Consider the following 24109-nt stretch of genomic DNA (forward strand, 5'->3'; position numbering starts at 1 on the left):
ATATTTTTAGGTAAAAATAAAATAATCCTCTTTTGCAGTAAAATAAAGCTCTGCTGATCGTTCTAGCACAGTTTCAACAATAGATGGTCATAAACGCTGCTAATTCACCTCCCTATAACGCTGAAGGCTGGCGTGCAGACTGGTAAAACACTAAATAGTTGCGAAGCCAAAATCGGATTCTCTTTAGAATTCTCCCGTTCTACCTTAAATGGTGCTGCATTTACATTCTGGTGGAATGGGAAAATTCAAACAAAAAGCTGGTGAACAAGAAGCGACTTCAGTCTCATAAAACAGTCGAATGTTGAGAGACATTTTACAAGAAACTGATCTACTTTTGTGGAAAAGTTTCCTATCAGAGATGGGAGGAAAAAAGCTATAGCTGAGCTAAAGCTTAAGGCAGAGCACAGTAAGTCTGCGTTTTCGTTTATATTACTCTTTAAAACTATACTAGGACATTATCACATACTGAGACATATTGGACATTAAATGTTGTGGTTTGATTTTTGTTGAAAGGACAAAATGGCTCTTCTTAACATTTGGGTTGTGACTCCTGACCTAACCTAGCTTTTAATGCAGAGGGTGCTGGTCGGATTTCTCTCTCATCCATTTGTGTTTTTGTTATGTGCCGCCACAGACTGTCCAGGCGCTGCACTTCAGCACTTCCAAGTTCCGCCTTTTGTGTTCCAATTACGTTACATTAAGTTATCAATGAAAATTTAGAAAATCAATTTTTGACATTTGTGAATCGATTCAGAATCGTCCACGTCTGCATCGCAATGCATCGTAAGAATCGATTTTTCCCCCACCCCTAACTGCTAGCACATTTTATGTGCTGTAGTATATGAAATGTTTTTATAGGCTTGTAGTTCATGATGGAAGCACTCAGACATTTTGAATAATAACATGCAAAAATCATGCGTTTTATTCAACCTAAATAAATACTTTGATTGAACGATTATTTCAATCAGTGTAATTTTTAAGTTCAATAAAACTAGTTCATTTACTTGTTACCACATTAAGTAATTTTTTTAGGTAGATCAGACGAGCCACTTTTTTACAGTATATGTGTTTACACATAAAGCCCTGTTTGCTTCATTAACAAATTTTTTAACAGTTTTCCAAGTTCTGAACAGCCTGTTACATCATAAAAATATTGATCTTGCAGTTGGAATATAGTTAACCTGTTGCACAGTAGACATTGTTTTGCTGCAAGCTCCAAATATTGCATGAATAAATTAAAAATATATAGATTTGATAGACATGTAGCAATACTACACTAAAGAGAATCTGTAAAAAAACCGTAAAAACTCAAACAAAACCAATTAATTAATAGTAAAACTATGTTTTCTCTATAATAGTAAAAATCTGTAAATTGGTCATTTCATTTCTTAGAAATACTGGCTTTTACTGTAATTCAACAGTTTTGGTAGTTCAACTAATTATTCTGACACACAGTATTTTACCATAATAACAACAGTGACAACCATTAAAATAAATGCAAAAGAATGTGAAATAAAGGTGATCATTTGTTTTTGTGAAATTACATTTTATTTTTTATAAATGAACAGCAGCCGTGTTAAAATGCACTATATGTATGCTTTATTTATATGCATTTTTAACAGTATATATAGAATGTCTAAATTTGGACTTCAGTGCATTGGTAAATGAATTCTACAGATTAGCATGTGTAGATTTCAATTCAGTTTAGAGTTAGACTGTGTATTCATACTGTATTTTCTGCATAGAGTTTATGTGTGATTCTTCGTTAGGTTTTCATTGTTGCATCAAAACTGCATATTCTGAAAACAGAAAAACAAGTATCCAAAAAACATTTCTACTTAGTCCAAATAACAGCATCAATAATACATGTAAGTGAATATTACCACTTTGTGAGTCACAAAATAGCTATATGAAAAGATTTTGATAACATCTATTATACAAAAATGTGTGTCCTGCGAGAAGAGAATTAACAGTTGGTTGCCCTTATCTTGGCTTCTCCTAATTACCACAGATATCTTCTAGAACAAAGTTTACATTTTTCAACAATATATTTTACAGATTTCACATAGAAATTATTTTGATACATAGGAAAAAATAACTGGTGCAACAGATACAGGAAATTACAGATACAGGATTGTCTTGTTTGTGGTCTAGGTGTCTTCCATCAACAAGGTCCATTGATGGCAAGCCCTATATTGATGATCTAGCTATCTTCATATTGAATGTCATAAGCAAGCGGTCCATCAATGGCGAAGCCTACATAGAAGGACACTTTCTCTGTACTGTGCCCACTTCTTATTCCACCAAGGTAGGCAGGCCGGACAGGGATCTGTAGTTTGCCATACTCTGCGTACAGGTGTCTTTGCTCAATAATGCCATTTACTCTGAGAAGCTTCTCTTTAATAGCCTTTTCCTTGAAGATGTCTCCGCTCTGCCAGACAATATTTCGCCGTGAAATATCACTGAAACAACCATCAAGGACTGTTTTAGAAACCAACCTGTCTAATCCATCTGATTTTCCCAAATATAAGTGGGCAATTGAGGCTCTATTTCTCAAGATGGGAGAATGTTGCTTTTGAGATGCGTTTCTTATCTTTTCCACATATGTAGCTATTTGTTTATCAGGCTGTTTCTTTCCAGGCCATAGCAACAGCAGTGCAAGATAGTATGGTTCTGGATACTGATGCGATAGTCCAGCTTCTTGTAAAATTTCCTTCAAAAGATCAGTCAGTTCTTTTTCGGATTTTGCCACTTTTGATTTTGGTTGGATCAATTTCAGGATTATGTGTGTGAGCAAATGATTTGCCTTGTCCTGAAGAGATTTGTCATTACAGTTCTGATATATGAATGAATGTTTTTCAGCAATTGGTTCAATCATTTCTTTCCGGACCTCCAAAAGTTGGAGAATTCTTGGGAAGTAGTTTGCTCTGTTTTCTTTAAGGAACATCCTGCATTCTTCTATTTCCATGTTTAGGCTAAGTTTGGGTTTACTCAGTTTTTCCTCAGATGATGAACAGAACAAAGAGGTGTAGTTTTTATAATGATCAAAGATCCAGTTCCTGTTTTTGTTCTGCCTTTCTTTGTCAACCACACCTTTTTCTCTTGTGTAGGTGAAGAACACTTCAAGGAATTCAAAAGCTTTGTCCACACATGACTTCAAGGAAATAAGAAATTGCTCATAGTCCTTCAGAATAGCAACAAGTTTCTGATTGGCATCAGTTTGAGCGATGGGAATTGAGGACAGTGGCATCTTTCCTTCAAAAAATTGCTTAATGTACTCATTTTTCATGGCGTCTTTCTCCGGAAACAGTGGAAGCCTCCTCACAATGTCAAAGACTGTCATAGCAATGTCAATTTCACTCATGTATCCAGATATATTGTAGGTGTTTTGCTTCCAGTGACGTCTCTCCTCAATATCAGCATTGTCGTCTGTCTTTGCCAAGATTTGAGCTCTTTGGAAAGCTTTTATTGCAGCTTTAGCTAGCTCAAGAAATTCTTGCAAATCATCAGACGTGTAAAGTTTTTGCTTTTTGCTATCCATTTTATGTTTTAGTTCATTTCGTGAGACCTGTCCAACTGTGTCAACAGTGTACGAATTTTCTTTGATGGTTTTAGCATTGTTTGCCCATTCCTTTGCAAGGTCGAAGTTTCTTTCATTGAGATAGTAGTGCCTTGCTAAAGCTTGAGGGATTGTAAAGTCTTTGTAAAGTCTCTTTGATGCTTCAGTTAATATGTGTTGAATTTTTCTCGGTCCATCATTTCCAGATTTTATGTCTTCGATCAAAGGTGAAAACAGTGTGTCCTTCTCATCACCTTCTGTCTTGCGTTGCCGTGTGATCAGCATGCTCTTCAGTGACTGCAGTAGGTTATCTTTGCCTATTCCCCTTTCAAAAAATAGGTCAGTGTGCAGCATATTGAGGATTATGTCAGCTCTTGGGCTGTTGTGCCTTTCCTCTAATACCTTGACACACTCTGCTGCAATACGTTGATGAACAAAGCGAATAGCTTTGTACACTCCATATTCTTCAACTTGGAACTCAATTAACAAGCATGAATAAGGCTCCATTTTATTCATTACAAATTCTTTCCAGTGGGGTGTTCTTTTAATGCCAAGAAAATCCTCACAAAGTGACGCAGAAATGGATGAGTCTGCCACATATGTGTTAAGCAATGCCAAGATAGAGAGAAGTTGGGCTTCTCTGCTTCCAACATCAACATCTCTTAAGATGTTATATGCAACGTTTGCCACATATTCCTGATTGAAGTTACTTTTCATGATCATAAAACTGTAAAAGTTCTCAGGTTTGTCATGAATTTCTTGAAGTTCTTTAAGCTTTACTTCAAAAGCATTTTGTTCATCCTTTGATAAAGCAGCAGTGATGTACTGGCTGTCAGTTACACTGGTTTTGTGTTTTTCTTTTGGACTTTTTGAACGTACACAGTTCAAGATGACGACAAAAGCGTCCATTTCACCAATGATTTTCCTTAAACAGTGCTGCAACTCTTGTGTGTTCTCTGTTTCTTCTGAGTCTTCCACCAATAGCAAGACCGGGGTTTTACGTGAACGTTCTGTTTTTCCGCACTTTATGAGGTAATTAACTTGTTGTGCCACTTCTGTTTTTGAGATTGTGTTATCTCTTAGTACAGCACATCTGAATTCTTTTCTCAGATCCCACATCACATGCATGGCTAAAGTTGTGCCACCACATCCAGGGTGATGAAAAAGATTCACCATGACACATGTACTCGTGGGCTCATTGGTTTGGGATCTGATCATGTTCTTAACGTGGGTGTATTTGTCACGCTGAATGAAAGGTTTTGTTGGAGTTTTATCTGAAAAGTAAAAGTTCCACCATTTTACTTTGTCACCCCGGTAGAACTCTGCCTCTGTTTTGATCCTAAAGTTTACAAATTCTTCACTTTCCTCATCATACACATTTTCACACTGGTTCTGGCACAGAATTTCCAGAGCAGGCATTGAATCCTCATCTATTTGTGTTAGAACCACTGAGCTTCGATCAACAGAAGGTAAAAGTCTGTCTTTTGTCTGGTTGTGTTGTTCAAGAATTGTTCCATTGATTTCACTGAGTTCTAATTCATAGATGCTTTGACCATTGATGTCAAGTTCTGTTCTGATTTGGATGAAGTCTTTCCATTTCTGAAATGCACTGTCTGATGTGCATATGCTTATGATGTTCTGTGTTCCCCCGAGATTCTTGTAAAATGACATGAAAGTGTCAAAAATTGGATCATTCATGCCTTCAACAACAGAGAGAAGGAGGAAGATGACCAAGAATCTCCCTCTTGGAAGAGTATCTGGATGGCAGAGGAAGGAAATCATGTCTTGCACTTCACCAGCTCTGTGTATTAACCACTCACTAGGAGGCAGTGGTTTATCAGATTCTTTATCAATGTCCACTCTTCCATTGCAGAACACCCAGCTGGTTTGTTGGTACAAGTTTAGTTTTTGTATTAATGATCCTGGATCCCCATGAAACTGTCCTGGGCTGTGAAGATTTGCAATTCTGTTTTTTCTGTAGCTGTGACAGGATCCGTTTTTCACTGAATCTGGATCAAAGTCTAACACACAGAATAATTTCCATGCAGTCAGAAACTTTAGATTTTGCAGTTGGTCAGAGTGGCTTTTGTTCATTACAATTATGTAGTAATCATAATGATCCAGAGTACCACCTCCACATGTCAACAGATTCTTTAACTTTTCTCCCTGATTTAATTTTCTTTTGCTTTCAGGCTTCTTTTCTGCCTCCTTTCTCAATGTGTCTAGAACATTCAGGTCTGTATTCACTTTAGCTAATTCAACTTGCAAATCTCTGGGGTTCCCAATTTTACATATGTCTCTGGTTGCTGCTCCATCCCTAATAAACAGTGATTTTCCTTTACTTTTCCTCCATTCATTATCTTCATCCAGAGTCTGGGTATAATATATTTTACCATGAACTATGCTGTAACTTGGGACAACGTCCACCTCTATGACATATTTACTGGATGAGGTGCTGTCACTGCTCAACACTTCCACAAAGCGGGGTTGTCTGATACACCTTTTTGCATCGTCAGCTTTGTCTTCAAAGTACCGGTTGATGCCCTGATTAAAATGATCAATGATGACATCATTTTCATTGACACTGACCCCAACAATCTCACCATGGCAATATGTAGAGTCTTTGGAGTCAGCTACACCAAAATGGATGGTTCCGTTTGTCCTCCTATTCAGGCATCCTGCTGCAAACCGAAAAACCTCTTTGTTGATTTTTTTCTTCATGATGTCAATGTCTTCTGCTCTTCCCAGAAACTTGTATTCATGTACTGGGTCAACTAGATTACTTGGTCCTGACTCTGGTGGTAAAATATAGTTTTCAATATATCTGTGAGAGACAGACTGCTGGTCAAATGGATAGAAACTACATAGGTGTTTTGATTTTCCTTGCTTCTTCTCATCCATTTTCATTCCTGATACTTTTCCTGCATTTGAGACTTTTATTTTAAAGTCATCTCTTGATTCTGCTGTGGGGTATGTCTCTGGAACCTGAGCAGGGACATTACTAGAGGGAACATTTGCCTTACTTTCTTCCTTATTCTTTGCTCCTTGTGAAGTCATTGTTGTGCACATTTCTGTTGTCTGTGTTTTAGTTATATTGCACAGGGTTTCTTCCACTTGTAATTCTCTTGTTTGAATAGTTGTATTTCTCGAAGATGCTTCATTTGCACTGCTTCTGTGTGCTGAAGTTGTGCAAGTATCAGGATTGGATAAATCTTTCTGCATAGTTCCTTTATTTTTTTTTTTTTGTGATTTCTTTTGATTCTTTGATACAGCAGTTTTCATTGAGGATGTGTCTGGCTTTGTCTCGGTATGCTTTATTCTTGAACATCTAGGAGACTCTGAATGTGATTGTGTTTGAGAAATGTCTGTCCCTGACTTGTTCTCTTGAGACTTTACTAAATCCTCTAAGGTGTTTATGATTCTTACAGCTGGACCATGCTTAATTCCTAATTCACATAAATCTCGTGGTTTGTAGCAAACTAATTCTTTTCCTGATACTTCCTCCTCATACAGTTTGTCAGCCCATGTTTGGTCTACTTTGAGTTCTTCAGACAGCCATTGGTGAACTTGCTCTTTTGTCCACTCCTCAACTCTACGTGGAAACTCCATTTTCTGAGTCATTCTAGTTTCAAAGATCAGCATTCATTGTAGCGATGCATTTCGTGTTCTTCCCTATTAGACTTCAGCTGCAAAACAAATACATAATAAGATTTAAAAACATATTTTGACAGTAAAGCATTTTCTAAGTGGTCATTCAGCATGAGTTTTCTAGTGGCAAAACAAATTATTACTAAAAAAGAATTTTACAGCTTTTAGGTTTTAAGATTAAATAATCCCACAGGTTTTTTTATGGGTGCATATTTTCACACATGGTTATAGTGGCTCATTCAGTGTGAAGTGATTAAATCTGTGAAATTCTACGTTCTCTGAGTATTTATGTGTCATTTTAGTTTAAGGTGGTTTTGTTTTTTAAGTTGATGAAGGGATCATCAGCAATTTGCAGTAAGTGAGAGACAAAGATTGATTATTCTGCTGCAACCTGCCTGACTTTGATTCTGTCTGTACCCTTTAGTTCTGTGTTGGTTTTCTGGTTTTTGACTTTCTGCTTTGGTTTATCGAATGTGATTTTGGACAGCACCTTTGGCATTAAAGATCTTAACCCAAGCCTCTGCTGCAAGCGTCTGGTTCCGTCTGCCCTGTTACAGGATACTTAGCATGGAGGCTGTGCAGAAGGTCCTTAGCAGCCAAGGTCAAGGTAGGTGCTGGCAGATGTTACTCAGTCAGGCGGCAGTCTGAGCCAGCAACAAGCCAAGCAGCAGGTCCAGCTTTCTCAACTCCTGACTGGCATTAAAGATATCGCTGCTCAGCTGCAGGATCTCCCTGTTTCCGCAATAGCTCCTACATCTACTCAAGTTTCTGTTATTAACAACCCAGTTTGTGAGAGTCAGGTCCTTACATCCCCTGTGAGTAAACCAGACAAGTTTGGTGGGTCTCCTGATAAATGTAGAGCGTTTTTGTTACAGTGTTCTGCGTACTTCAGTAATTCCCCCACTAGTACTGATCAGGCTAAGATTGCTTTTGTTATTTCATGTCTGTTGGAGAAAGCTTTAGACTGGGCTACCGCAGGATGGTCTTGTTTGCAAGATCTGTCATATGAGCAATTTCTGAATGCCTTTTAAAACTGTGTTCGATCACTCTCATGAGGGACGATCCAACAGAGAACTTTTGTTCACACCCGTTGGAGTGGACCCAGTTTCCTTCATTCAGCTAGAGGCCAGCTTTCTTCACAAGGAACAATTGCCCTTTCTAGTCATTGACTCTTCTGAATTCTCTATGATTTTAGGTCTTCTCTGGCTACAAAGACACAATCTTCAAATCTCTTGGTCTAGCAAAGAGATCACAGCTTGGTCAGATTATTGCATTTCTAATTGTTTCACATCACCAGAACTTAGGGTTAGGTCTACCACAATAGAGAGCCCAGAAACCACTCACGCAACCCAAATTTCCCCTGAGTATTCTGATTTGCTGGAGGTTTGCAGCAAAAAGAATGCAACTAAACTTCCTCCGCACTGCCCCTACGATTGTTCCATTGATATTATAGAGGGTGCCTTTTTGCCTAAATCACAAGTGTACCCTTTAACCCAAGAGGAGGAGACAGCCATGGGGGAGTACATTGACGAGGCGTTAGCTCAAGGTTTTATTCGCCCATCCACATCGCCTGCTGCATCCGGATTTTTCTTTGTTAAAAAGAAGCATAGCGGCCTTAGACCTTGTATTGATCATTGTGCTCTCAGTAATATTACTAAGAAATTCGTTCCAACTATCCTTTGTCTTTAATACCTGTTGCTCTAGAACAACTTTGGGGTGCCCAGTATTTTACCAAATTAAACCTTCGCAGCGCATACAATGTGATACGTATTAAAGAAGCGGATGAGTGGAAGACTGCATTCATTACCACTAGGGGGCACTATGAGTACTCTGTCATGCCTTTTGGTCTTTCTAATGCTCTGTCAGTCTTTCAATCGTTCATTAACGACATCCCCCGGGACATGATAGGACAATTTGTGATAGCATACATTGATGACATCCTGATTTATTCACCAGTCTATGACACCCATGTACAACACATCTGCCAAGCCTTACACTGTCTGCTAGAAAGTGATTTCCTTCTTAGGGTATATAATTAGCTCCCAGGGAGTCTTGATGGATGACCAAAAGGTTGAGGCAGTAGTCAATTGGCCTATCCCCCCAACTGTAAAGGACCTTCAGAGATTTCTAGGTTTTGTTGATGGTCAGAGATTTCATCATTTTTATTGATGCTTCATTCGTAACGTAACAGTGCTATACCAGCACCTCTCACAACCCTTCTTAAGGGAGCATCCAAATAGCTAGTTTGGAACTCAGCAGCAGAAACCGTGTTCCATGATCTCAAAACAGCGTTCACTTCGGCACCCATCCTCAAACACCCAGATCCGTCCAAGCTATTTGTAGTGGAGGTAGATGCTTCTAAAACAGGTGTTGGTGCCATCCTATTACAGCGAAGTGGTAACCCCAAGAAGTTATACCCCATAGCATTCTATTCCCACAAACCGCCTTGCTGAACAGAACTATGCTATAGGAGATTGCGAACTCCTAGCAGTTAAGCTTGCCTTAGAGGAGTGCCGTCACTGGCTGGAGGGAGCTGCTAACCCTTTTCTAGTTCTTACTGATCATAAGAACTTAGAGTACCTCCGCTCTGCAAAATGGTTGAATCCTCGACAAGCTAGATGGTCTCTGTTTTCCAATCTGAGCCTGAATCTATTCTTCCCCCGTCTGTGGAAATAGCCTCCATTCGTTGGCAGGTTGACGATGAAATTACTAAAGCACTGGAACAAGTTAACATTCCTGACAACTGCCCACAGAATAAGGTTTATGTACCAGACCAATTTTGTGATCATTTGATTACCTGGGCTCATTCCTCCCTTAGCTCTGGTCATCCTGATGTACACTACAACTGTTATTAAACCGGTACTGGTGGGAAACACTTAAACAAGACATTCATAGGTTTGTGTCGTCTTGCTTTGTATGCGCTCAAACTAAAACACCTAAAAAAAAAAACTTCTGGCTGGCAAACTTATGCCTCTACGTGTGCCTGAACGCCCTTGGTCTCATATAGCTATAAACTTTGTTACAGATTTAGCCCCATCAAAAGGTTTTACTACCATTCTTACAATGGTGGATTGTTTTTCCAGAGGCGTTAAATTCATTCCATTCAAGTCCCTGCCCAATGCCTTAGATACAGCTCTAGCTCTGTATGAGCACATTTTTTGTAATTTTGTGATACTGTATCCCAGAGGATATAGTATCTGACAGAGGTTCACAATTTACATCTAGAGTCTGGTCAGGCTTCTGTGAGCATTTAGGGATGAATGCCAGTCTCATCTCAGGATATCGCCCACAATCTAATGGGCAATGCGAACGAGTAAACCAGGAGTTGAGAAAGTATTTTTGTGCATTTAGTAGCAGTAACCCTACAGACTGATTTAAGTTTCTAATCTGGGCTGAAATAGCACAAAACTCTTTAATATGCTCTGCAACACGTGTGACACCTTTTCAGTGCATTCTTGGTTATCAGCCTCCTCTCGCCCCCTGGACTGCTGGACCTTCGAACATCCCCGACGTCAATGACTGGATGAAGCGCAGCGAGGAAGTCTGGAAACAGACCCACTGCAATATCGAGTCAGCCCCTCAGCATGCGAAGCAGCAGGCAGACAGGCATTAGGCTACAGTTCCCAGAGCTCCTCGCTCCGTCATGTGACTCAGGACTCTAACCAATCCACCTGTAATCGCGCAGCTTCTCCAGACTACTGATCATTCACACCTGTTCTTTTTTTCACCTGTTTGTTAGTTTAGTATATAAGCCCGGCCTTTAGCTTAGGTTTCTTGTGAAGTAACGTCACACTGTGTGCATACGGAGTGTTTCTCTTGTGTTCCTGACTGATTTCCTGTGTATGACCGTTTTCTGTTTATGACTTTGATTCTGTCTGTACCCTTTAGTTCTGTTTCGGTTTTCTGGTTTTCGACTTTCTGCTTTGGTTTTTCGATTGTGATTTTGGGCAACGCCTTTGGCATTAAAGATCTTAACCCAAGCCTCTGCTGCAAGCGTCTGGTTCCGTCTACCACTGTTACAATTAATTATATCCTAAATACTGAGTTTTACTGCTTATAATGTCTCACTATACTGAGCTGAAATTTTAATTCAGAATGAACACAAATTATAATATTTAATTTGAGATCAATTAGTTTCATGTAAAAAAAAATCCTCAGCAGGTTATTTTATAGATCAGTGTACTTTGTCAAAGTGAAATTTGATCTTTCAAAAAAGGCAGTTGGTGGGCACCATTGGTGGGAGTTTCTATGTTGTTTTTGTTATAGAAATGAAAGAATTTAGAGAACAGAGAACAGTCTGATCTGATACACTCTTTTTGCTCTACCCTATTTGTTTTAATGCTACACAGAAGCTCACTATGACACTAAAATACAGATTTATGCTTTTTAAATTTTTAGATTTTTCAAGGCATCAGTCGTCCACACAAGCTGCCAATAAAGTCTTTCAAAGAAGAGAAAAAGAGTGGTTGTTTCTCCTCTCTACGTTTAGAGAAAGTTTTATATTTGCCCTTGGCAACGAGCAACAGTCTTTACTTGCTAGATTGGCTAAATGCAGTTTGACCAATTTGCATGAAGTTGAAATGTGATCAACTTTTTTTTGCTATGATACAGATTTTGACTGTTATGCACCACATGGGTCCAGCAGAACGCTCCATTAAAATTACTAGGATGCGACTTCGCAAAGTTGCAAGTGGACATATAACATAAGTTTAAGGGAACGTAGAGATTAGAGATTAGTACTAGTTATGAAGTGTTTTAGAACTATTTTAAAGCTACAAATGAATAGTATCAAAACAAATGTAAGAATAGCACATAAACCATAAAACTAAAATTTTGCAAAAATAATTTTGAAATCTACATTTATATTTAAGATGAAAGATTTAATGCTCTGAATTAACCTCTTCAAAGATGACATTTATTAAAGTTAAACTGATTAATCTAAAATGAAACATTGTTTTATTGTACTGTAGCTAAATAGGAAACTGCACATCGGACTGTCTACTAATTGTGTGGTCTTGTGAAGTGTTGCATAAAGGCTTTACATGCTGCATAACTCATGCACTTGGGCCCATATGCCGTTTCATGAACAACATGCTGGCGGAATGCATCTTATTTACATCTAAAACCTGAAGGACCCTCTGTGTTTAAGATGTGATTTAAAACCTGATGGGTCAAACTTGTGAAAAAGTTTTGCATAGTTGAATGAATGGAATGTTTTTTGCTTGAATTTGTATATGGAAATCCATGGCATGATCTGACAGGCCCTAAGTGAGCATGGAATAACCATTTCTTACTTTAGAAACACAAATATTTCTGTTAATATTTATGTTTTTTCTTTCACCTTATTTCTATTAAATTCCTAAAAATGCTATACAAACATATTTTGATAGTATGATTTTCTACACAATGCACATTTGATGAAAAAAAACCCACCTTAACATACTAAGATTCTGTAAAGTTGCCTGGTGCCTGTTCTCTCCACCCCTGATTTCTTCACATACTTGTTGTGGACACCTTGTAGGTGGAACAAGAATAACATATTAAAATGTTTTACTGCATAAATCTAAACACATATTAATTTGAATAGTACTGCAGCAAGCAATTATTTCACAAACCAAAATGCATTCACTCTTTTATTTCAGTTATTCAGTATTTTATTCAAGAAAACAGTATGAGAAACACACATATTTAAAGTGCCAGCAGATAGATATGGTGTGAAACCACTGCTGATATGATCTCAATTTTGTTTTTTGTTTTTTTTTTGGTCCTTTAAAATCTACAAAGCTGTACTTTTCTCTTCCTTTAGTATTAAATACTTCCACACAGTCGACATACCAACTCCCACATGTGCTTTGCTGAATAGCTAGTTACTAGTTGGCTACATATGTTAGAAAAGTGATATAAAAGTTATGTCGTTTTGATATTAGGAACTTAATATGTGGACAACGCCTTGTGTGGCCCTCAAATGGGTCGTTTAAATGTTATGGTTAGGGGTTATGGTGTGAGGCATAATAATGTAGATAATTATGGAACTGTTAAGGGCGGCCCTAATGTTAACCTTTTTATTGACATGTTTGCATGTTTGATGAGGCTGCAAATTCATGATGAGCATTACAATCACTTTACTAATTTGATTATGTCCAACTATCCATTCAAGTGAAATATGCAAGATTTGAAATATGTACGATTTGATTTACAGAGTGGGTATCCTGAAATATTGTGTAGGCTACAGTTTCTGATGGCTCCTATTAAGCCACATGCATTTTTCACATTGTCACATTATCTGCGTGGCAACCTGTCTTTTGTAGCTGAGAAAGAAATTTACCTTTCTATTTGGGTACATTGATCAATAAACAAATCTTTTGATGTAGACAATTTGCCCAGCTCACCTGAGCTATTCAAAAAAGATCTATTTAAACACTTAGTGCTCAGCACGTTTTAGTGAGCTTTTATGGATCATTTTAAATTCACAAAAAAGCAAAAGATTGCTGCACTAAATTTGTGGTCTTTTGCCTGTTTGCTTATTACACTTTGATTTTTGGATTTGTCTTAAATGACATAAATAGTAGTATGTAACTTAAAAAGATGCAAGTCAAATTAAAGATAATATTCTTCTGTTCAATTTCATAGTCATTGTTTCATCTGTGCTGGAACATAACCAAAATTGTTATTGCCCAATACAGTGTACTGTATATTGTGCTGTATATTGTCTGTGGACCTATGAAATGTAAAGATAGAGGTTTCCAAGCAAAGATTGTATCAGTTTTATGTTTAAATACACAATTTATTGCTTAGTTTGGATTTGTGTGTGTTTCACTACAGGTAAATGAGTACTTGAGAGAGATCCTGGCTCAAGAGCAGACAACAAGAAATACACTTGAGGTCAAACCTACAACCCAAAAGGTGAGTATCTGTGCAGTGACAACTTTACATGAGAAGTGCACAGTTAATATTTATATAATCAATTTTTATGATACACTTGGGCAGGTATTAGGCGACAAGTGATGGAGACTAATCGAAACTTAGACCACTGAATTAGATCTATGCTTAGACTCTGTTACCGGTGTCCGTTATGGTTATGTTTACTGGGATTAATGTGCAATGACTTGTGACCACTAGGGGCAATCGGGGAGCGACTTTTCAAATAAAATTTTGTGTGTTAATGTGAAGTGAATATATACACTGATATTATATAAAATAAGAAATTAAAGTATATATCTAATGCTTGTTTCACCTCACTGTATTTTAGTCTTAAAATGAATTATGTAAAACATACATAAAACCACATAAAATGTGTTAGTGTACTTTAGGGAAAAAATAAAATACAAGAAAATGTAAAACATTTAAACAGGTGCAGGAAGAAAACAATCCATTAGAAACTAAGACACAGAATAGGCTTTATGCACACAATTATATCAGGTAATTTTTTATTAATTTTGCAGGAGAGCAGGTGAGACCTTTCAAAGTTTTCACCAAAAACCAAAGATTTTTATTTACTTTTTGGGTGGTGAACAGACACACACTAACTGTAAAAAAGGAGAAGTGACTCATACCTGTAGTTCTTTCAGATGCATTCTCTTAGACATTTCAAGTATATCTGTTTATAAATGCAAGTAGGGAAAATTGAGTGACTCATTTATACCCTTAACAAGCTAAGAACAGCTCAGCCAGTTTGCATTGAAGTCCCCGTAGTTGTTGAATAATAAGCCTTAGTATGGAATAATCCTGGGATATTAAGGGGTTAATGCTTGCTGTTATTAATGTGGCTGACTACTTATCCAGTCAGTAGAGTGTCACAATGAAGGTACAAAAACACAATTTATTATCAGTTAAGAACTACCTTGACAAAGAGGTTGATTGCTCAAACCTCTTGAAAGCAGTGCAGCATAAAGAAAGCTTAAATAGCTTGAAAAGCAACACTACAGAAAATGATTTTATATCAAGTTCAAGACTTGGTTCACTGTGCGGACAAGAATTAAAAGTAGTCATAACTGAGCCAACTTTTCAGCTAGTTAACAAACCCTTTCTGAATTTCAGGGAATGAGTTAGAGCAGGAAAATCACTGAAAAATTTAGGATAGGCTACTCCAGGACCAGGGTTGGAAACCACTGCTGTACTTAACATGAGTGACATGTTTAAACCATTATATCAGAGTTCTCTCCAGTCTTGTTGTCTTGTATCTTAAATCGGTAGAAAATAACTAGAGTACATCAAGCATTGTTGAAACCTTTGTCACTCTAAAGACAATCTAGACACAATACCATGGAATGATAAACGGCTCTAAATGGTTCTACCAGCTGTGTTTAGTTCAAAGAAGCTATTTAATGGTGTTTTTGTACATTCTATAGCTTTTACAAGCCCAAATCATTTCTAACTACAATTACAATTAAAATTAACTAAAATTTTAGTTATGTTTGGACAATTATTTATAACAATCTTACAATAAATATCAAATGCATTTTTAAAATCTTACCTGTGTGTCAGAAAGTCTAGACGAAAATCAAAAACTTCTGATGCTGCTGTTACTGATGTAGCAGACTTGACAATCCAGTTGGTAGTGCGTCACAACGAATGCTGAAAATGCTTTTTATTACATTGCGATTGTGCCCTCACACAGAGTTTGTGCTCACCACATCCTGTGCACACCACATCCGATACACAGCACATTCTGGACACCTCTACCCCTGTTACCAACATAGCAACTACATTAGGAAATGCAAGTTCACAACAATCCTACTTAAATAATAAAGGTTATGTTTGCATTATGTTGAATACATTATCATTTGTTTCATATCTGATGCCTCAAGCCTCGTGTAAATGTTAAGAACGAGAGTGAACAATTCCAATTTGAAGCCTGAAAACACTTTATATTTATCTATATTTGTAAATGCAAGTTTGGAGGGAAAAAATATATTTATTGCTTGCTATTATTTATGTAGCTAACTGTAGATGCAGTTGGCAGTGGCTTGCACTGAAAATTGAACATGGTACTAATTATGGTGAGAGTTAAGAATTGCCCTGACTGCCCCGCCCTTATTACAGTACGTTCACAACATTTCCTGGACAAGCCACATCCTGAATGCTCCCATTGTAGCAACATTAAGAAAAGCAAGTTCTTATAGCCATAAAGTAATGTGTTTATATATGCATTGTAGTAAATACCTGTCTTTAATGCAAGAATCATTCTGTATTCAGTACAGTACTTTGATTTGATTGACTTACTGATGGTTTACTTGGCTTTATGATATTTTTATTGTATGGCAGATATTGAAAACAACTGCTACACATTACTTTAAGTTAGTCCGTGAAAGAAAAAGTCATGAGAAAATTGCTTCGATGTTTGGGTCCAGTTTAACAGCATGCCCTCTTCTCACTTCTGTTTTGTTTTTTTGTCATCTCATTTGTCTGATCTCATTCCGGAACCCCAGCCTTTGCTGCAGTTTGTGGTTTTGAATACTTTAACATGCATGCATGCAGGATGTAGTTCTGGAAACTTACAGGTCATTGTGCTCGTGAAAATGTGCTCACGTAAGGTTTTTATGAGATGAATGATGATCCCAAAATCTAGGCTTATCTTTAGAATGAGCACACTCCTGTAGTACCTCAATAGAAGAAAACCTTTCCAGATAAGAACAGAGGTGAGTTCCCTGTGATAAAATCGCAGTAACGCCCAGCCTCAAGTGGCTTATTGCTTTTATGAAACAGTGGCCAACATAAAATTTGATATCACCTTAACTTTATATGACCTTGTGTGTGAAGCTCGCTGTCGTGAAAATCCCTGTTTGCGCTGCACATCACATTGAAAATAATGTGTTTGAAAAAATGTAGCAGTGAGTTTTTCCATGTTTAGTGTGAAAGTAGCTTTAGGCTATAAGTTGAAATATTTCAGTGTTACCTAAGTGCAAATATTGAAAAAGTACATGTTTGTTGGAGCAGATTCACAGCTGTTGTTAAAGGGCTCAGTGTTTTGAGTTTCCAGCTCCAGTCCTGACTGCTTGTAGTCCTGCATAATGATACAGTGAGCATCATTAAATAAAGAATAAATACATTTTTTCTGTTATTTAAAAAAAATACACTCAGAATGTATTTTATGTATCTTTGACATTAAAAAACATTTTAATTTTTAACATATAATTTTTATATATATATATGCCATAACATGCAATATGGTAATATAGTAAACCATGATCGAAGGTTAATTATTACACTGGCACATGCCTACTCTTGTCACGAAAGGTAGGAGTAAAACATAGATTACTAAAATGTTTTGATCAGTTGATAAAATATAAAGCAAGTATGGTGTTCACTGTAAAAAAAAAAAAGGAAGTCATGGTACTCCGTTGAATTACAAATGGACTTGCATTACCCAACTAAAAGGATAGCTCGTCTGGTTATGTACTTTATTGAAAGGAGCACTGAAAGTAGGCATACACTGGGATCAAAACCATGACCTTTTGTCCAAACTGCTAGACCTCAGGCACTATCACTTTATCTCCTTCTGTGAGATTTTTTCATGTAACTGTTGTTACTCGTTCCTAATACAAAGTGCATTAATAATTCCCAGCTTAGCCACCAGTGTGCATGTGTGTGTTTGTGTACTGAAACATATTGAATGATTGAATAAATGGATCCCTTTCCCCATCTCTGTCACTTCAAAGGTGTCATGTAGTTGTATTTACATTTTTTTGCTCAGTTCAGATTGTAACCATATTGTTTTGTGACCCACGCAGACACGGTACAAGAGGGAGGACTCTAAAGTGCAGGCTGCACTCTGTCTCCCCCTGGTGGACAATCTATTGAAGGACAACACAGATGGCTGTGCTCTGGCTGCATTGCTGCATTTCTACTGCCCCAGTGCAGTTCCACTGGAAGGTACTGCAGAAATAGCACTATACATGGATGTAAATGAGTAGTAATCAGCAAATATGTACACTAACTGGCCACTTCATTAAGTACACCTCCTTGTCTCTACACTCATTGCCCATTTTATCAGCTCCACTTAGATGGACTATTGTAGTTCACTTTGACTGTAGTCCATATGTTTCTCTGTGTATTTTGTTAGCCCCCTTTTACCCTGTTCTTCAATAGTCAGGACCCCCAAAGGACCACCACAGAACAGGGATTATCTGGGTGAGTGGACACAAAAACTCCAGCAGCACTGTGTCTGATCCACTTGTACTAGCGCAACACACTCTAGCACGCCACCCCCACATCAGTGTCACTGCAGTGCTGAGAATGATCCACTGCCCAAATAATACCTGCCATGTGGTGGTCCTGTGGAGGTCCTGACATTGAAAAAACAGGGTGAAAGGGGGGGTTGACAGCTGAACTTTGTAGGTGTGGAACAACATCCCTGCAGATTTCTTTGTAAAACTAAAAGCGACAACTTGAAAAGAATGGGAGCTGTAAGAAAGGCAAATAGTGAACATATTAAATCCTGAAAATTTTGATATCATAATTAGTCACTAATATAATAATTAGTATAATAAGGCCACACTGATAATACGGGTGTGCTTTGGAAGGTGTAGCGGTGTAGAAACCGGGTGGTTCCTGCTTTTGGCCTAAAATGCCCTTCACTTAACACAAAAACAAAGCTAGTAATATGTCCTGATCCAGCTTTCTTGTAAACCATTCCTTTCTCACAACCCCAGTTTGAAAAACAGTGTCTCAACTTTGACGTGATGCAAATAAATTAAACACGTGAAATAAAAAAAGAATTCTGAATAACTGCTAAAAAGCCCTAACAGAAAACAATGTGCAAAATGACTAAGTGAGAACAATACTGTAAAAACTGTATGCAATAGTCAACAATGGGTAGGCTACATCATTGGCTACATCCTATTTTGAAAAAAACCTTGTTTGCTGTACCAGCACCAGAGACAACAGTGATTGTTTGAGTGAGTCCTTGTTGCCTAGGAAAGTCTGCAAAAATTGAATAGAAGGTGAATAAAATAATACCACATTTGTCTGACCATCTGAAACATTGCATTAGGTGTGCAAAGTTTAATCAGTTATACAGCTGTTGGAATAAATTTGACATCTGAATACATTGGACAAATAATTCATGTTCAGTGTGTAACAAACTTTACAGTTAGAGATGGGAGGGAAATGAAGGTGGTTGGAAACAAAAAGTGCTCTATAGAAGTAGCAACAGCAAAACCCTCTGGGGGAAAACAAAGACCAGATGGAAGCTTCATTACATCTGAATGAATCTTTTCAGTTCAGAAGGAGCTGAATCCGTTTAAGGATTCTTTTTGGAACACTTTCTTTGAAGGACAGTATTGTTCTGAGCAGGCCCTGTAATAATGTGGCTGGAAGACCGTAGAGTGACCGGTAGAGCAGTTTTTCGAACATAAACACTTCCCCACCCTGTAACTCCCAGCATTCGTCACCAGTTCTCTTCCTGCCAACCCTCACACACAAGTCTCTGTGTTTTCATTGGTCGCTTCCACGTTTTGTTTCCGCCCCGTGCAGATATCTGTGTGAAGGAGACGATGTCATTGGCCGACAGCCTCTACAACCTACAGCTGATCCAAGACTTCTGCAGGGAGAATCTGAACAACTGCTGCCACTTCACTCTGGAGGACATGCTCTATGCCTCCAGCTCCATTAAGGTAAGAGACAGAGAAATGCACACAAACACACATTTTACACAGCTGCGTAGTGGAGAGCTTATACTTATGAAAGGTAAAGTTTGAGTCTTGAAACCTGTTTGTGGACTGACTGTGTGGACTGGTAATGGATTGCTTCTTGATAGCAGTGTCTGAAGAGCTTTTTGCTGATGGCACATTCTTTAATATTTAGTGACAATGTTGGGTTAGGTGTTGGAGTTAAAAATAAGCAAATGCCATCTGATATTGTGAAAAATCTAGCTTGTGATATTTTGTCTTTTTATTTTGTACTTTTTTTCAGTTTGAGCATTGTAACATTTTGATTGCCAACTTAATGGGGAATTCCACCATTCTTCCATTTTTTTTTGTTTCTCCCTACTTCAATCAAAGTTATTATATGTTATGATAATAATGGTAAATAAAAAAAAACTGTTTGGGTACTATTTTGCCTTACAGTGCCCTGCTTATACCTATCTACAATGTATTTAAAAATGTGTTTTAGGCCAAACTGTATCTCAGAACTATTGTAAATCAGTGTATCAGGCATCAGGAAGTGTCTTCATAACCTTTTCATGTAATAACTTTCTGTGATGTAGCTTTCAGCAGCATTAAATGCTTAAAATGCCTCTGGTTCCTATCACCAACATTGTGAACAATTCGGACCTTCTGTAGAATGGAGCATTTCATACCAAACCAGTCTGAATGACTTTGTTTACATCTAAATGGTTACATTATGCATTTGAAAAGATGATGGAATTCACATTTAAGTGAAGGGTCTTCAATTTAACTGTAACTTTAAAAGCTAGTAGTTTTTAAAGATTATCTTCTAATGTCTTCTAATGTTTTCTAATGTCTAATTCTTCTGTGTTTTCTTATTAGCTCTGGGAGTGTGTGTTATCATCTGGTTGAGCCTGTGTGTATGTAGACATACAGAAAGTGCTGCTTGAAATGGACTTGGCAGAAGGTGTGTGTGCTGAAAGAAAGACTGATGTGGGAGGGAGAGATGACCAGCGCATTGTTTAAATCTGACTGTTGGAAGAACTGAATCATGAAAGTGTGTGTGCGTGTGTGTTTGTATGTGCGTTATATAGAGAGATGGTTGCTGTGAGAGCTGTGTGTGAACACATGTCTAGACTGTGTATGAAGATGTAATGAGCCTACAGTACAGTTTGGGGGGGCACTAATGTAACAGTTATTTTAGATGAATGCTTTTTGCATAGGTAGTATATGACTGCATTATATATAAACAGTTACTGTGGTCTTGTGTGTAGCGAACTTTCTAAACACATATGACAGTTTTTTGTCCATGTCTTGCCTTTTATTTCTTGAACCTACAGTAGCAGTCTTGCTAGAGTTGCGTAAAGCACACGTCATCTCAAACGTTTAGTGTGAGGTGGTCAGGATGGCTGTCTTGAGGTGTTTTTCTCGTCTTGACGCTGTGACAAAATCAACCATATTTAATATTACTGTAAGTTTTAAGTCTTGGCTCATGCAAATAGTGATGTGCCAGGGGTGCGCACTAGACAGAGAGAGAGGGAGAGACAGAGAGTGCAAGGGAGAAAATGCATGTGTGAGTGCCTGAAATCTCTGTAAAAAGGCAAATCTGCTCCACTTTAAAACAATAATCATATTAACTTAAAAATGTAAACTGACTGTTTTAATATTTCAAGTTCACTGAGCCTGTAACACTGATGTAAGGAAATGTGCATAGGACTTTAAGAATGGCATTACTGAGGAAGCCTGTTTTTTTCCCTTTTTCTTTTACACTGGTTTCTTATTTTGTTTGTTTGTTTTTATGGTTTAGTTTATAACACCCACTTAACAATGCTGAATCACTGCATGTTTTGTTAATGTGTAAATCTGTACGTTAAATAAAAAAAGTAATTGCACATTTTACAGGTTAATTAAAAACATTCTGGGTGATGATCTGCCAGAGTGTACAGTTCTACAGTGAACTGGGCTGAGCCCCAGATCTTTACATGCCCAGCCAACGTATCTTCCCATCTGTACCACTATAGAGTGGAAGGAATAGTGTTTATCTGCTTGTAAATTTCCAGCAGGTGCATAATTAGGAATAATCTAGTTGCGGTCTTGCAAATAGTGATACTGCAAGATTCTTAGTCTTTGCAAAATCATAGTCTGTGACCAAAAACTGTGACATTGTCTTTAGATGTGAGAGGGTGTCAGACTTTAGTCTTTCAGAAGTCTTTTCAAAGTCTTCTAGTGTATTGGTTAGCATAATCCATACAATCCACAAGCAAGCTCACACCTACAAGCAAGCTCTTAATTGAAACTGACGTTGCATGGACTTAAGTCTACTAATGAAATTCAGCACTATTATAAAACATCAGCTACTCAAACTGTAGGCTCCTAATGCCAAAGCAACTTAACTAACTTTGACATACCCTAATGGTTTGTGTGGGATATTTGGCTAGGTTGCCTGTCTTATGATGTCAGTTCAGTGTACAACAGGGTTAGCTTGCATTTGCATTTTCAGTCTTTATTTACCTTGTAATTTAGAGGATATAGTGACATTTAGGGGGAAAACTGTACCTACAGTAAAATGTATCAGGCCATTAATTTTATAACCTTACAGAAAAACTGCTTAGACACAGAGTTTCTTATTTGGGCATGTCAACTACATAATGATGTGTCCAAAGAGGTCTATTACATCACGGGTCTAGAATGAGTTTAGTTGATGTCTAGTAGCAGTTAAGTGAGACGTAGTGTGAACATTTTCAGTACAGTAACGAAAAAAAAAAGTTTGAAGTTTTAAAATTGTACATTTGATGCATTCCTTGGTCTCCTGTTTGCCATCTTTCATCAAAACCAAACCACTGTCACTAATAAAAACAAGATATCTGGGTGCATCCTGTGAGAGTAAAGTGGGTGGGGCAGGTTGAGCAGGGCTTATGATATGGACACACCCACGCTCCAATGACCAGGTCTTTTTTCCTGGGGTTGCATATAAATTTTAGAGGTTACCAGTCAATAATTGATTGAATCAATCAATCAATCAATCAAGAGCACTGTAAAAGTCTTAATTGAGGGATCAATAATTAGAGCTTTTTAGAATCAAGACATTTTTACACTTTTTACCGAAAAACTGAAAAAACATGGTATTTAAAAGCAATCAAACCTGAAAAAATGTGTATTGTTACAATAGTAATGATAAGACAAGGTGACTGGAGTTGTGGGACAGTCTTATAGGCTTATAGACCATACCAGTTTGCTTGATTTAAGAGTACTATGTGAGCAGTGATGAGCATTTTAAAATGATAAGTATATTTTTGAGTTTCACTTTAGCCACTGACATTTACTTACTAATACAAATTATTTTGGTGTTTCATTTCATTCTCTTCTGTTGCTCACATATCTTGGATATGAGTATAAGCATCTTGTTCTAGACCAAAAGAATCCCTAACAGAGAAAAACAGAGCCTAACAACCTGCAATTCCTCTGTTGATAGATGATTTTTGTGCTAAGATCTGAAGGTTCCTCAGTACTAAGTTTAAGATATTTTTTCACTTCTGTTCATGTTGCTTTTGATTGCTGTTTTTCCTTTTGATTGAAGTATTATTACTTTTACTTGAGTGTGAATGTGAAAAGTGGGTGCAGTCTTCTAAGCATAGAGAGTAAACAGAAGTGTTATGCAGTGTGAAACATAGAGTAGGGATGAATAACTCAGCCTTGGTCAGGGCAGAGGCTGTGTGTGTGTGCATTCTAATGGTGTCAGGATGTGCTGACTGCTTTGGTATTGTTTTGTAATCAGCTGATCTGAAAGAAGCCACGGATTGGAAGCTTTCAGACGGAGAGGGCATAAGATGAAAGAGGAGAAAGAAAGATGGGCAGAGAGATAGAGAGATACGGGGGAGATATTTGCTGTTCATTTTATATGTGCATGTGTTTGTGTTCTTGTTGCGACTGTTTCTGTCTTCTTACACCCAAATTTTTGTCTTGTTTGTTGTGGGCTGAGGGCAAAAAATCCAAAGCAATATACAAATAAAGAAGGTAGATAGGTTTCCATTTCTAAGCTTTTGAGTTTTACAACATACTCTATATTTTGTTACTAAAATACTCCAGAAATACAAAAGTAAAATTTAGTATAAAAAAGTTAAATGTAGTGTAAAAATAAAAACAACATAAGTACATAGGGCATTGTCATGCTAAATTGTGGCTGACCATTAAAATAAATATTATCACTTTATGGTACAAGAGTGCAAAAGTAAAGATAAAGATATAGAGGTGAAAAAATGCATCCATGCATCATAATGCATCCATATAAAGGTGG

General features: G+C 37.4%; 2 protein-coding genes across 5 annotated transcripts in view; one reads left to right on the forward strand and one right to left on the reverse strand.

Annotated features, from left to right (window-relative positions):
- camsap2b (calmodulin regulated spectrin-associated protein family, member 2b) overlaps window positions 1–24109 on the forward strand; it is a 74079-nt gene that overhangs the window by 43210 nt on the left and 6760 nt on the right. The window contains exons 4-7 of one of the 3 annotated variants that reach the window (XM_036556115.1): window positions 14030–14110; window positions 17938–18079; window positions 19682–19821; window positions 20698–21134. In XM_036556115.1, coding sequence (XP_036412008.1) covers window positions 14030–14110; window positions 17938–18079; window positions 19682–19821; window positions 20698–20727 — 393 coding nt within the window. In that variant the 3' untranslated portion in view covers window positions 20728–21134. Of the gene's footprint in view, window positions 1–14029; window positions 14111–17937; window positions 18080–19681; window positions 20489–20697; window positions 21135–24109 lie in introns of those variants that run through there. The other 2 variants (XM_036556116.1, XM_036556114.1) reach the window with 2 other exon arrangements.
- On the reverse strand, window positions 1601–15771 carry LOC118796951 (sterile alpha motif domain-containing protein 9). 2 transcript variants are annotated; one of them, XM_036556112.1, is made up of 3 exons: window positions 15681–15771; window positions 12641–12721; window positions 1601–7245 (listed from the first exon to the last, which is right to left on the reverse strand). In XM_036556112.1, the coding sequence occupies exon 3, from the start codon at window positions 7199–7201 to the stop codon at window positions 2204–2206; it is 4998 nt and encodes a 1665-aa protein (XP_036412005.1). In that variant the 5' UTR covers window positions 7202–7245; window positions 12641–12721; window positions 15681–15771; the 3' UTR covers window positions 1601–2203. The 2 variants fall into 2 exon arrangements, with proteins under 2 accessions (XP_036412005.1, XP_036412006.1); XM_036556113.1 differs by lacking the exon at window positions 12641–12721 and having other exon boundaries at window positions 15681–15769.

This window comes from Colossoma macropomum, unplaced genomic scaffold (genome assembly GCF_904425465.1).
Source record: "Colossoma macropomum unplaced genomic scaffold, Colossoma_macropomum, whole genome shotgun sequence".
In the NCBI taxonomy this organism is placed as follows: Eukaryota; Metazoa; Chordata; class Actinopteri; order Characiformes; family Serrasalmidae; genus Colossoma; species Colossoma macropomum.

Excerpts from the sequence above, each read along its gene's own strand:
- LOC118796951 (XM_036556112.1), bottom strand. The coding sequence starts at position 7,201 with ATGCTGATCTTTGAAACTAGAATGACTCAGAAAATGGAGTTTCCACGT.